Below are 14,341 nucleotides of genomic sequence, written 5' to 3'. Positions count from 1 at the left end.
TTTTACATATTGCATTGTCATTTTGCATATTATATTCCAAATTGAATATTGCTACCCATATGCTTCCATACTAGGCGTGCTGACGTTCAGCGCTGATTTCAAAGGGGCGATATGAAGCAGATTTGTTAATTCCAGGCAAGACCGTATGAACTGTGAGACATTTATTTTTTATTAAATAATAATAAAAAAAAATCTTTACAAAAATCAAAATGGAACTTTTAAAAGATTTGTTGGGTGTCGCGCTGGATGTGCGTGATGACGTCAGGCGCTAGGCGTGCTGACGTTCAGCGCTGATTTCAAATGGGCGCTATGAATCAGAAGATACGTGCAGGCTTTAGTAGGAAGCGAGCATTTTATTTAGTCCTTTTAACAGTGCGATAACATTTTGTAGTTCCACTTCATCATCGTCCTTTAAAATGTCTGTACTAGATGTCACCGTGTTTCCACATGACTTTGCGTGGGGAGCTGCGACTGCTGCGTATCAAATAGAAGGTAAAGTTTACTCTGGTGTTCATGTTTACTGTAGTATTCCACACAGCGCACTGAAACCACCAAATGCTTATCGACTTTATGATTTGATCTGACTCTTAAATGTACCTTGCAATAGCCTGCAAACACCATGCTAGATAATATCACTGTGTGTCACAGCACTTCAGTTTTTTAATGTAATTTAATGTAACTGTTATTCTGTAGCAGTCAAATCTTCAACTTTGTTATTTGGCAGAAGTACATAATGAAATGTGATTATGTATAATGTAGGTCTAAACTTTCAGCTGAATGTCTTGCAGGTGGCTGGGATGTGGATGGCCGAGGCCCCAGCGTGTGGGACACATTCTGTCATGCCAAAGGAGGGGTGTTTGAAGACCATACTGGAGATGTGGCCTGTAACAGCTATCAGCTCTGGGAAGAGGACCTGAAATGTATCCAGCAGCTGGGACTCACCCATTACCGTCTGTCCATATCCTGGTCACGGCTCCTTCCCGACGGAACCACAAATCACGTCAATCCAAAAGGTGATCCGGGGAAAATTAGGCTCGCCGTGTGAGGTTCAGAGCTTTCACTGACGGTCAGAGGTTCTGATTTCACAAAGACGTTTGAGTAAATAAAGAATCAACCCTTGTGTGTTTGTTTTGCTGGGCAATCAAAAAAAAAATCAACTGGGAATAATTGTTTTACACATTTTATAATGGTTAAAGTTAATATGAAATTGAAATTGATGATTCTTATTTATTCATTGAATAAAATGAAATTGCAGTAATTAGCAAAATACACCAGTCCAATCAATTTCCAATAGACAAAATCAAGTTCTGCTGTACAGTAAAAAAGGTAAACTGTTCTGATTTCAGTTATTTGCCAGGGTGAAATTTTCATTTAGTTTCATGTGATGTACCAAAATAAAACTAAACTAAACTAATAAATAAGAATTAGTAAATTAACAAAATACAGACACACAAAAAACGTAAAAAATTACACAAAAAATTACTTAAACTTGAAAGTATAAATCAAAACAAAATAGAAAAATGTAATAATGTAATCAAAATATGAACAATAGCTATAATAGTATATCAATGATACCGAACACTGCAATAAGGAGAAAAAAATATAACAATTTTAATTTCATACTGACTTTTTACGTTCTGGAATTTTTTATGGAAGAAAAAAAAAAAAAGTTTTCAATTTCAATGAAGTTTCTTAACTGTGTATTTGATGCTTTTTTTTGTGACCCTCAGGAGTGGCGTATTATAACAAAGTGATAGACGACTTGATTGCTTGTAACGTGAAGCCCATGATCACTTTGTACCACATGGACTTACCACAGGCCTTACAGGATCTTGGCGGATGGAGCTCGACAGAGATTGCAGACATCTTTGAAAGTTATGCCAGGTTTTGCTTTAAGACCTTTGGGGACCGAGTGAAGCTGTGGATCACACTGAACGAGCCCTATGTCTGTGCCAAGCTGGGCCATGAGGACGGGACCTTCGCCCCTGGGATCAAAGATCCAGGGATATCAGTCTACTTGGCGGGTCATAACATGCTGCGTGCCCACACCAAAGCCTGGCATACTTATAATACTCATTTCAGGCCTTTACAAGCAGGGCAAGTATCTCTTGCCCTGAACAGTGACTGGGCAGAGCCGTCAGACCCGGGCTGTCCCAAAGATGCTGCAGCCACTGAGCGCTACAAGGACTTCACTCTGGGCTGGTTCGCCTGTCCTGTGTTTTGCACAGGAGATTACCCAGAGTCCATGAGGGCCAGGATTGAGTCCAGGAGCTTGGATCTGGGATACAAGCAGGGCTCAAGGCTACCACGTTTCTCAAAAGATGAGCCCTCTCCTCTGGGCACGGCGGATTTCTTTGCACTGAACTATTACACGTCTAGGAAAGTAATAGATTTAAATGGTGGTAGTAAGAAGAGCGAGCTCAGTTTTGTGGGAGATCAGGGGGCAGAGGGTGTCGTTGACCCATCGTGGCCCATTTGTGGGGTGCACTGGTTGGCCGTTGTTCCCGACGGATTGCGGAAATTGCTCAAATATATAAAGGTGTTTGCATTTATTTGAACGAGTGTGTGAACTTTTTATTTAATTGGGTTTATATTCATTTTATAGAGGTGTACAGTATAGTGGCATATTAACGAAATCATATAAATGTGCATGTTTCTTCAGGACGCGTACACCAGTCTGCCAGTTTATATCACAGAAAACGGCTTTTCCCAGATGGGGCCGGTTCAGATTGAAGATGCCGACCGTTGTCGGTTCTATCAGGACACTCTGCAGGAAGTTGGCAAAGGTACTGTCATATAATCACTGCTCAATGTCTAATAAAACACAGAGAGCAGAGGTCATTTTATACAGTTGGACTATAATACCATTGTGAAAAAGTGTTCTTTTTAACTGTGTACTTGTAGTGTACTTAATATCTTGAAAGTATTTAAATATATATTAGCAGATAATATAATATTCATAAAATAAGACAGAGTGCACATAATAAAATCGAACACTAAACATCAGATTAAACTCATGTAGAATAGACATTCATAACTTTCTTAACACTTTTAAAGAGCACTTTGTAATCTCAAGTTAAAAGATTTATTTTAAAGAGCATTTAAGCCTTCTTTTGATTATCTTTTGTTGTTTTAAAGCAGTAAACTTATGCAATTCTATTGCAACTTTTGCATCGTTATCATTGCAATATTATAATTATATTTAAATACATGATGTACAAGTTTGAGTAGAAATGACTTAAAGTTTTTTTTTCAACTTTAACCATATTTCAAAGGCAATAGAATAATTATGAAATTACAAATAAAGTCTACTTTTAAGTTCGAGTCATTATATACAGTCAAACTAAAATACACTTTCATTTAATTAATTAACATAGGTGTCTGAAAACCTTACAGGCAGTAATTCTATTCTTTTAAAGTATATTATTGCAGTCATAAATGTAACTTTATAAGTGCACTTTATCACTTCTGTAGTCCTACATTTGTCAAATTCAGTTATTGTAGCTTTGAGACCCAAACTAATGGAAGTATTTCAAATAATAGAAACTATACTCTGACACGAGCTCTGTTCTGAGGATGATCCGAGTGATGTGTTTGTCTTCCAGCTGTCAGTCAAGATGGAGTGAATGTGAAGGGATATTTTGCCTGGTCTCTGCTGGATAACTTTGAGTGGAGTCACGGCTACAGTGTGCGCTTCGGCCTGTTTCATGTGGATTTCTCTACACCTGAGCTGAAGCGCACCAGTTACCGCTCGGGCAGAGAGTATGCTGCTGTGATATCCAAGCATCGCTCCCAGACCTAACCCAAGAGCACTTCATTCCTAACACATTAAATCTTGAAGAAGTGACGTCTAATGTACAGTAAATCCCATAGTTAATGGGATAATGATGAGCCTAACAGTATCAAAAGTGGTCACTCTACACAAAAAATTATAATAATAATTGCTGTGAGTCACACAGTACTATAACCACCAGCGGCGCCAGGGGGGGTCTTGGGGGGTCTCAAGACCCTGCCAAAAAATGCCTTGACCCCCCATTTGACCCCCCAGCCTCTTCCTGATTAAAAAATATATATATTCGGGATAAAGATCCAAAAATGTTTCTCTTCAAACTACGCAGAACAATAATAAATAATAATTATTTCGACATTAATTCATACACTGAACCGAGAACTGTTTCTGTCGTACGCGTCCGATTCGAGAACCGATGAGCTGATGATAACTGCGCATGCGTGATTCAGCGTGAAGCAGACTGACACAGAGCGCAAAAGAACCGGTGAACCATTTTTTTTCCAGCTGGTTTATTTGATCGAATTGTCCGAAAGAACCGGTTCACTTGAGCACCTGCTCCTTTGCCCCTTAAGTGCCCTTTTGTCAAAGCAAAATTTCCTCATTTTTTTTTGTAATAACATAAACTTTTGTGAATGCCTGCCCACGCCCAATCATAATATTATTACAATTTATTAATAATAATTTAGCCGTAAATAAAATGACCAACATGATGACTGTTCACCTGACTACGACCTCATCCAACTGGGAAGATTCCTCATGCTGCACGCGCATTTTTTAATTGCTAGAGGATATTTTCAACATCGTGGCAGCTGGTAACTGGTGTTTCATTCTCAGCTAAGTGATTTTGGTGTTTATTTACTTATTATTATTTTACAAGAACGATGTGATGTGAGAACATGCAGATACGTTGTTTATATTGCAGTGTGTAGCCTGTAGTCAAAGAGTATAGAAGTAACTTCTATACTCTTTGCTGTAGTGTAGAAGTAACACTAGCGTGCTGTTTGAGGGAGAAAAGTTTCACATGCATCGAGGGGTCTGGTCTTTTTTATGTTATTTGAATAAACTTTTATTATGTTACAGTACTTATTTATTTTTAACACGTAAAAATAATTATCACAACACTGGTTAGGCTTATTCAGATTTCCTCATTCTCTGAATTATCATTATAAAAATAAAAACAATTCAGAAATGAATTAAAATATAATTTTATTTCTACAAAAGCAACAGTGTTTACAACAGCAAGACCACTTTAGCCTGTAAACTCAATAATATCTATCTGGAAATAAATTTAAAAATATCGATGTCAATAAAAATGCATAATATACCTGACATGAAAGTGCAGTGTGAAGGATATGAATAACAAATGTAGCCTGTCATTTGTTTACATTGCAAAGGTGTTTTTGTTGTTTAGTAGCAGAAATATGCAGTTATTAGCCATGTCCACTGTATTTTTTGTTGGTTTTCATGAGACCCCCCTTGAAAAGACCAGGACCCCCCAATTGCCCCCCCAATCAAAATTGTCTGGATTCGCCACTGACTATAACCAATGTTGTTAAATTGAAGTTTGATGGTCATTTAGTATGAGGCATGAAGCAAGAAATCTATTCTATGGAATTGAAAAACAAACAAAAAAAGCATAATCAGGAAAAATAAATAAATATGGTGAATTGAAAAAGCTTGGTTGACCAAGAATTCCCTGTAGACAAGTCATGATAGATGAGTATTACATTCAAAGACGATAAGGTTTCATTTCCAGTGTTTTGTTGATATACACTGCCTCTGTGTGGTCCAAAGTGGTATTACACTTGGCTCAGCATTTTGGGCATGCATCCTTTATGTGCATTTAACAAACACATGGTGTAAGATATGTATGAGATATGAATGTAACAATTTGTAGTAATTTACATGAGGCCATGTAATATGCATGCAAACTGAAGTTGTGTTGACTGGACTGCACTTGTAAATACTATTGGGAATGAGGTTTGTCAATGGCGTGAAATTATGCTTCTGCTCTAATGACTGACCCTGGAACAGACGTCACTGCATCATCTAAATGCATAATATGAGATCCCAAATCTTTAAAACGAGAATTTAGAGACTATTCTTTGTGGGGGAGAATGAATATTGTAATCTTGTAGAGTGAAAACTGTTTTTGAATCAGAACACAACATTGTGTAGGGATTTTTAATCCACGTGTTCCAGTCCGAGTGGCAAATATATGATTATAAACAGAATGTTTCTCGACTCTGAATTAGTGCGTTTAATTGTAACATTCAATCATTTTTCCCTGATAGACATTCGTACAGATCGAGGCACAGTTTTATTGGACTGTTATATTTTGACAGGCCTTATGAAATATTCAGTAACAAGGGAACTCGTTAGATTAATATAAATTAACTGATTAATTTAGCTGAACTATTTCTAATACGAAGGGCCCTATATTAAAAACCTGGGTTCTGTGTTTCAGTCCCAGAACAGGTTTGTTAAAACATGGAAATATCTTATCTTTCTATCAATATTTACTTGTTTGAACCCTGCTGGCTGAGAATCCTATCGTTTCCAGCGTCTGTGTCAGTAAGTGCTGATTGATTTGGCTCCAGTGTTGGGGGAGAAGTCAGCAGGGAGTGAAAGACGGTCCGGGGGAATAAAGAGGTGGAAACAGAGATATCCTGTGAGATATAGACAGTGTCAATGAATAAACCACAGAGGAAGAAGAAAGACAAAGCATGCATGAGAGAGAATCCATTTCAAAGTGCTTTGCCTAATAAAGTCAGATGCAATTCACGTATTGTGAAGTGAAAAGCTGCTTGTTTGAAATGACATATATATATATATATATATATATATATATATATATATATATATATATATATATATATATATATATATATATATATATACACACACACACACACACATATATATATATATATATATATATATATATATGTATATATATTCATGAAGAATTGAATTCTTCAAATTGTTGCTACTGTTAAAATACAGATCTTTGCATAATATTGCTTTCTCCAGTAAAAAAAAAACAAAAAAACAATAATAATAATCTTGTCTGAATCTGGAGAGAAATATGCACAGATTAAGCTGAATTTACAGGCAAAAACATTCCAAAACAGTTGTCGTTGGGTAATTTCTTTTTGGCAAATATTAATTTTGATGTGAACTATTCAACATTATATCTAAATGAATATGACTGATGGCTTCCACTATGAATTCATCTGAATATGTCTACGCTGTGTATAGTCTACACATAATACATAAAGACCCATATGTCACATACTTGTTTATTTCTGCCACCATATTTGTATTGTCTAGCTTTCCATTTGTAATCAAAATTAGATCATACTTGAAATTGGAATTAATATGTGCAATCTTCGGTCAGTAGGCATTCACAAAGATGAAATATATTTTCAGGGAAACATAAAAGATAGAGCTGTATGGGAGACAGCAATACAAGTAAACTCTCCCATACTGTCGTGACATTCAATTGAGTGACTACAGCCTGTTTGGACTGAAGTGAATGGGAACTCTAATGGCACAATTACAAGCGATTCGCCGTTTCTGCTGGCATGAGGACTGTACTTTCAGCAGCCAGTTCAGCGTGGCATGTACATTTTCAGTTCCATTTAGTCCTGAATAATAGGCACTCGCTGTGAACGGTCATCATCCGAGTGGCTGAAAAAGGCCTCCCTGGGGCCCCAATAATGACAGGATTATATTCTCAATTGATACTGCAGACGCTTTGTTTGTATAGGATCGGTAAAAAAATAAAAAAATAAAACTCGTAAGCTTTAGACTAGGAGACTAGCTTTAGACTAATAGTATAACAGTGTAGCTTGTGGAGAAACCATAAGCAAAACACAGCTTTAAGCTATGCATAAAATAGGCAATTATATAATTATTAGTCCTTTCAAGATTAAATTACGTTTACGTGTGTGTGCTGTGCATATTTACTATGTTTCTATAAATACAAACACATGCATGTATAGATTTAAGAAAATATGTTGTTTATATATTAAACATTTATATATAATATAAAATATGATAATATAAATGTATATGCATGTCAATATTTTCAAAATATATATCGTATTTGTGTGTATTTATATATACATAATAAATATACACAGTTACACATACATAATATTTTATAGGCTATACAAAAACTTTTATTTTGAATGCGATTAATCGCAATAAATCGTTTGACAGCACTAATAATTATAAATGTGTTGTTAATTATATTATTATTAAATTAATTTTAATATAAAATTTATGTAAAAAAAAAAGTTTTGAATTAATTTTTGGGTCACAGTTTCAAACGTAATTTTAAAGCCTTTAAACATAATTTAGATCCGTCTTAACAAACCGATTCACTTGAATGAATCAGACTTTCGAATGCTTCAGTTCAGAGACAGGACTGTTTAGGATGAACCGATTCATTAGAGTGAACCGAACTTTCCGGTATTACTTTAGGACAAATCGATTCACTAAAAGAATCAGACTGCGCTACGTTTGAACAGAGGAAGAACCGATTCACTTGGATGAATCAGAGGTTTCGACACTATGAGAGTGCATTGGATTCTCTCAGCTGAGGAGATAAAATACAGCATTTGATCGCTACACAGCAACTCCTTTGATCAAGTAGCTAGTTACTAAAGAAGCTGAACTATGTGTGACGCTGTTCTTTAAGGCTACTGAAAAATAGATAGCATCTTTACTTTTAGTGGGCTGCTTCATTACTGGACAAAGTGAATTTCTTAGTATTTTTGTCTTATCTAAAAAGAACCAGAGGGGTGTCCTGTGGCACTGGATTTTACAAAAAAAAATTACAAAAAAAATTGTAATGTTTATTATTATTATTTTTTAAAAATGTTTTTAAGAATTCTTGTCTGCTCACCTAGCCTGCATTTATTTGATCCAAAATACAGCAAAAGCAGTAATATTGTGAAATATTGTTACTATTTAAAATAACTGCTTTCTATATTTGAATATATTTTAAAATGTAATTTATTCATGCGATTTTTAGCATCATTACTCAAATCACATGATCATTCAGAAAAGATGCCTATATTCAGATTTGCTGCCAAAAATAGATAATTATTATTAACATGTTAAAAACAGCTGAGTAGAATTGTTTCAGGTTTCTTTGATGAATAGAAAGTCCAGAAGAGCAGCATTTATCTGAAATATAAATATTTTATACATGTCTTTATCATCACTTTTGGTAAATTTAAGACATTTTTGTTAAATCAAAGTATTCATTTTATATATAATTCAATTTTTTTTTTTTTTTTTTTTTTTTTTTTATTATACCAGGTTGGAGTTATGTACTGATTTTCTTTCATGGACCTCCTGAATTAGCCTTGGCCACCCCATCTGTTCTTAAATCAAGATACATTTGGAGTGGGGTACTTGAAAAGCAAAAAATGGCATAGAAATTAATCTAAATTAAATACGTTTATGCTCAAAACAGGAAAACAACAACAACAAAACAATCTGCCAGAGAGGTAAGAAACAAACAAACAAACAAAAAAAGTTTGTCTACTGAATTAAGTTTATTTTTCTTACCCCAAGATTTATTTATTTATTTATTTTCTGGCTTAACCCTAAACTAACTTATTTTTGATTGATTGAATGATTGATTAATCATCGTACATCATCTTGCTTCTGAAGTAAATGTGTATTCATTTTCATTTTGCTTCTCAAGTAAATGCATCTTGAGTTAAGAATGTTTAGATTTTCAGGGAAGAAAAAGTACTGAGTAAGAAATGCACTTTTGCAGTATGCTCACACTTCACAGCCTTAATGAATATAAGATGCTTTTCCATCCCATCACGGACGACTTCAGATGCTTGACCAGACCGACTGCTCTGTTCCCTGTAACTCTGAGTCCATTGGCATGCAGGTGCGTACAGGTAAGCGACAGTCATCCATACGGCTGACACATGGAGCTATCAGCCGAGACAGTGACTGATGGCCGTAAGTGGGGCACTGGGAGTGATGCCATGCCGGAAGAGCTTGTCCTGCGGCCCCCCCATGGCAGATAAGAGATGGATACCACCCTAGATGGTGGATGGACGGGAGGAGGGGTAAGACTGTGTGGCTAAACCTTGAGAATAGATAGCTGGTGAATTACAGCCTCTCATCTTCAGATGTGATGGACGGGGCTGTGGAAAATGCCCGGCGGAGTGAGTGCCAGCTGCTGCTGTTTGGTACTTTGGCAAGGACAGCGCGTGGCGTCTGACATGTGATGGACTATCTGATCAGCGAGCTTTTCTAAAACATTGGTTATATCTCATACCTTCCAAGTGACTCACTGTGTCTCTTTACCCCTTAAAGGAACAGTCCACCCCAAAATAAAAATGGTCTAAAAATGTCCTGCCCCTCTTGTTTGTTTAGTCTAGTGTCAAACGATTAATCGCATTCAAAATAAATGTTTTTGTTTACATAATATATGTATATGTACTGTGTATATTTATTAATTATATATAAAAACACACACATATAGTATATATATATATATATATATATATATATATATATATATATATATATATATATATATATATATATATATATATATATATATATATATATAATTTTTTAACATGTATTTATATGATATTCATATAATTCCTATCATATATAAATATATTTAATATATAAATATAACTTTTATATCTTTTTCTTAAATATATACATGCATGTGTGTGTGTGTATACACATAATAAATATACACAGTACACAAACATATACTATGGAAACAAAAATGTTTATTTTGGATGCCATTAATCGCAATTAATCATTTGACAGCACTAGTTTTGTAATAAGATTTGGAGAAATGCAGCAAAACTTGTTTGCTAATGGATTCTCTGCAGTGAATGGGTGCCGTCAGAATGAGAGTCTAAACAGCTGATGCCAAGATCACAGCAATCCACAAACAATCCACATGGATTAATCATGTGAAGTGAACTCTCGTTCTGTTGGCACCCATTCACTGCAGAGGATCCATTGGCGAGCAAGTATTGCTACATTTCCCCAAATCTGTTCAGACGAAGAAACAAACTACATCTTGGATTGCCCGAGGGTGACTATATTTTCAGCAGATTTTTATTTTGGGGTGAACATCAGGTTTTCAGTTATTATACATGCACCCGAATCATTTGTTTATAATTGGACTGATGGCTTTCAGACTGAAAAGCCTTTATGTAAGCACCTCAATCAATAAGAATGAAATTTCAAACAGATTAAATGGAGTATTGTAGACTGGAAATAACCTGATCAAGACGATAATAGTAAGCATATAAATGCATATTTCGGATTCAATCTGATGTTTTTTTTTAAGAATTTGAAATCGCTTTAATTGTTCGATGAGAATAAGAGCATGCAAAAACAAACATCTGTTGAGAATGGAATAATAAATCAATAACTGGTATGAAGGGTAAAGATCTAGCATGAATGGGAAACTAATATATATTTTAGCATGGCAAAGTTTTGGATAGGCTGATGCAGATTTTATGGAGTGAAGCATGCTAATATATGCTAAATGAGTGTAATGCATAGGATACTGTAGAGAGATGAGTCACCTCTGTAGGGGAGCAGAGAAAATCCTCCAGAGACAATGTGCAATCAACATTCTGTCCTCGTCCTTCACATCCTCTTTTGCCTATAGCTTCCGGCTACTGCTTTATAATCCGGGATTGCTTACCTGCCAGCCAACCCGTATCTTCACGTCCCACTCACTGAGCGCATAAAGTCTTATACAGATTTTCATATGTGAACTGTTTAATGTATGCTCACGAAAGCTGCATTTATTTGATTTAAATACAGTAAAAACAGTAATTTAAATTTGAAATATTATTGCAATTTAAAAACAACCATTTTCTATTGCAATATATTTTAAAATGTACTTTATTCCTGTGATGCAAAGCTGTTTTTACTGCATCGTTTCTCCAGTCTTCAGTATCACACGATCCTTCAGAAATCATTCTTATATGCTGATTTGCAGCTGTATTTCATATGATCAATGTTTGAAACCATATTTTTGAGGGAACTGTGATATAAATGCCTTTATTGTCTAACAATAAAAATACCACTGTAAATAGCACTGTTTTCTGAAAATGACTTATATGAACAGCATGATTTTTTTTCTTTTGCATTATCAAATTGTGTTGGCAAGGGAACTAGTCCAGCACCTGGTTTAGACTTCATGAATATCAGTTATCACATCCCACCTGTGTTAAATTGGCGGTAATTTAGAAAAAAGGACACAGCTTGGAGGGTAGACAGGGTCGTTCCGCCCCGCAGACACGGCCTGTCGAAAAGTAAGCAGCGGACAGCATTGATTGTCTCCTTATTACCACCGTGCCATTTTACATAAGCAGCACAATGTGCTGATGGAAACAAGTGTGGCTTCAGGTGTGAAGCAGACATCCACAAAATGAGTTAGCCCCTCTCTCTCTTTCTCACCGCACATAAAGGCAGCTATCTAACCAAAATGTCAACCATATCAAGAAACAGGAGCAGCCGGCGTGACCGAACGCTCTCGACCGGATGACCTTGTGTCCACAGATGTACTCGCTAACATTTTTGTCAAAGAACAATGAATGTTCCGGACCATTCTGCAAGAAATGTTTCAGAAATGGAAAGATATTTCATGTGTTGCAAAATGTGTTGTTTGCATTGATGGATAGATGTGGGCATGAACTCACTCTACTGAGCCTTTTACTTCATGTATATATGCACCACACACACACACACACACACCTCCAATTCTTAAAGGGACAGTTCATCCTAAAATTCAAACTATTGTTAAAATTAACCCAATAAGAATATTTGATTAATAAGGTCTCTAAGGACTCCTCATGTTAATAAAAATGCCTTCTGTCGTCCGAATGACAGTTCATACTTTTTTTAGCAAGTAAAAGGCCTTTTTAATATCATCGTAAAAATCACTCTTTAGCTCGTGGCTAATGCGTCTTTTTGCTGTGAAATCTTTACTTATTTTAATAAAGTGAAAATAAGTATAACATTTATATTGTTAGTAATATGAACACTTACTGGACTGTATAAAAAAGTTCTTAAAATGCAATGTATCAAATATGATCCAAGCTTTAGAGGAAGGTTTATTTGTTCATCGCTTAATCATCATTGTATTGCATTGCATTATGTTTTGAAACTAAAGAGAATTGATCTTAAAAGCATTTTAATATAATCTTACTAAGACATTATTGGGACATACAGAGTGATAAACTGAGATTTATATACATTTTATTCAAGTAGTCTGCTATACTGTTAAGATCTCATTGATTTACAAGCTGTCAGAATTCCTTATCTTTGATTATATATATATATATATCAGAAACTGCACCGAATTGAATATTTGTTTTTTCCTCCTCGATATGAGCTCCCTATTTTCATATCACGCTATATAAGCCATAAATGCCTGACATATCACTTAATCAACAGAAGACAAATGAAAAGTTTTTATTTAGGTATTTTTTAAATGTATTATTATTTTTCAATATACTGTTAATTTTATTTTCTGACTAAAACTTTTTTCCTGACTATTATTTTATATGTCACCCTCATGTCATTCCAAACCTTTATGCCTCTTTTTTTTTCTTATAATAAATACTATTATCAAAGAACGTTCACTGTTGGTAACAACTGACTTCCACTGTATTGGAAACAAACACACAAACGCACACACTGAGATGTTTCCTAAAATGAGTTATTTTGAATTCCACAGAATATAAAAGATTTTACACTTTAAAAAATGCTGGGTTAAATACAACAATATGGACAAACCCAGCAACTGGGCTGTTTTGACCCAGCAGTTTGGTTAATGCCCAGGAGGTTGGGTTAAACATCCAACTGTTGGTTGAAAACAACCCGATCGCTGGGTTTGTCAATATTTTACCCAGTACTGGTAAAATATCTACTTACCATCATTTTTTAATGAAGACTTTTTATGGGCGAACTGTCCCTTTAAGTGGTCAGCTCTGCTTGACTCTCATATAGGTCTTCTTTGCCAAATCAAGCAGGGCTTCATTTCCATTTTTCTGCCTCATGTTTTTCACCTCGTCCCTCGACCCCTTCCCTCCTTAGAAAACTGATTACAAATGGTCAATTTGAAAATGGTGTCTGAAGTCCCCAAGGCCACCCACTTGTCAAACTGAAAAAGGCACAAGGACGAACAGGAGGCCGAGTTGCCGCCCGCCCGGAAATAGCGAGACGTGAGAGAGCACATAACAAACTCCGCCTGGCAAAAGAAGAGAGATGGGGGAACGTGGGGGACTTGGATCTTGAACATCTCGCCCTCAGCATTTATATCACAAGTCTCCACAAAGCAGCCATGGATCATTCCAGTCACTTGGTGTTAGCGCTATGGAGAAAAGCCATGGGCTGTCAGCGTGTACAGGCCTTTCATATTTTACCAAAGACAGCACCTCTCTCCCTCCATCTCACTCAAAGCTAAAGCTCGCCTTTGAGGACAATATCTTCACAATCTCGCTCGCTCGCTCTCTCTCT

The 14,341-nt window shown here is 35.7% G+C and overlaps 1 protein-coding gene across 1 annotated transcript; it reads left to right on the top strand.

Annotated features, from left to right (window-relative positions):
* The first annotated feature begins 258 nt into the window (after nt 1–258).
* Nucleotides 259–4,072, top strand: gba3 (glucosidase, beta, acid 3). The gene is made up of 5 exons (XM_026268331.1): nt 259–492; nt 789–1,013; nt 1,731–2,539; nt 2,663–2,786; nt 3,606–4,072. Exons 1-5 carry the CDS (start codon nt 417–419, stop codon nt 3,800–3,802), a joined length of 1,431 nt encoding a protein of 476 aa, XP_026124116.1. The 5' UTR covers nt 259–416; the 3' UTR covers nt 3,803–4,072.
* The last annotated feature ends 10,269 nt before the right edge of the window (nt 4,073–14,341 follow it).

This window comes from Carassius auratus, chromosome 7 (assembly GCF_003368295.1).
Source record: "Carassius auratus strain Wakin chromosome 7, ASM336829v1, whole genome shotgun sequence".
Classification (NCBI taxonomy): domain Eukaryota; kingdom Metazoa; phylum Chordata; class Actinopteri; order Cypriniformes; family Cyprinidae; genus Carassius; species Carassius auratus.
This window is presented reverse-complemented; position numbering and strand designations above follow the sequence as displayed.

What these genes read in the sequence shown, in the direction of transcription:
- gba3 (XM_026268331.1), top strand. Translation starts at nt 417, where the DNA reads ATGTCTGTACTAGATGTCACCGTGTTTCCACATGACTTTGCGTGGGGA. An exon ending in TGCTGCGTATCAAATAGAAG is followed by an intron (nt 493 to 788) that starts GTAAAGTTTACT and finishes AATGTCTTGCAG; the next exon opens with GTGGCTGGGATGTGGATGGC. An exon ending in TCTGCAGGAAGTTGGCAAAG is followed by an intron (nt 2,787 to 3,605) that starts GTACTGTCATAT and finishes TTTGTCTTCCAG; the next exon opens with CTGTCAGTCAAGATGGAGTG.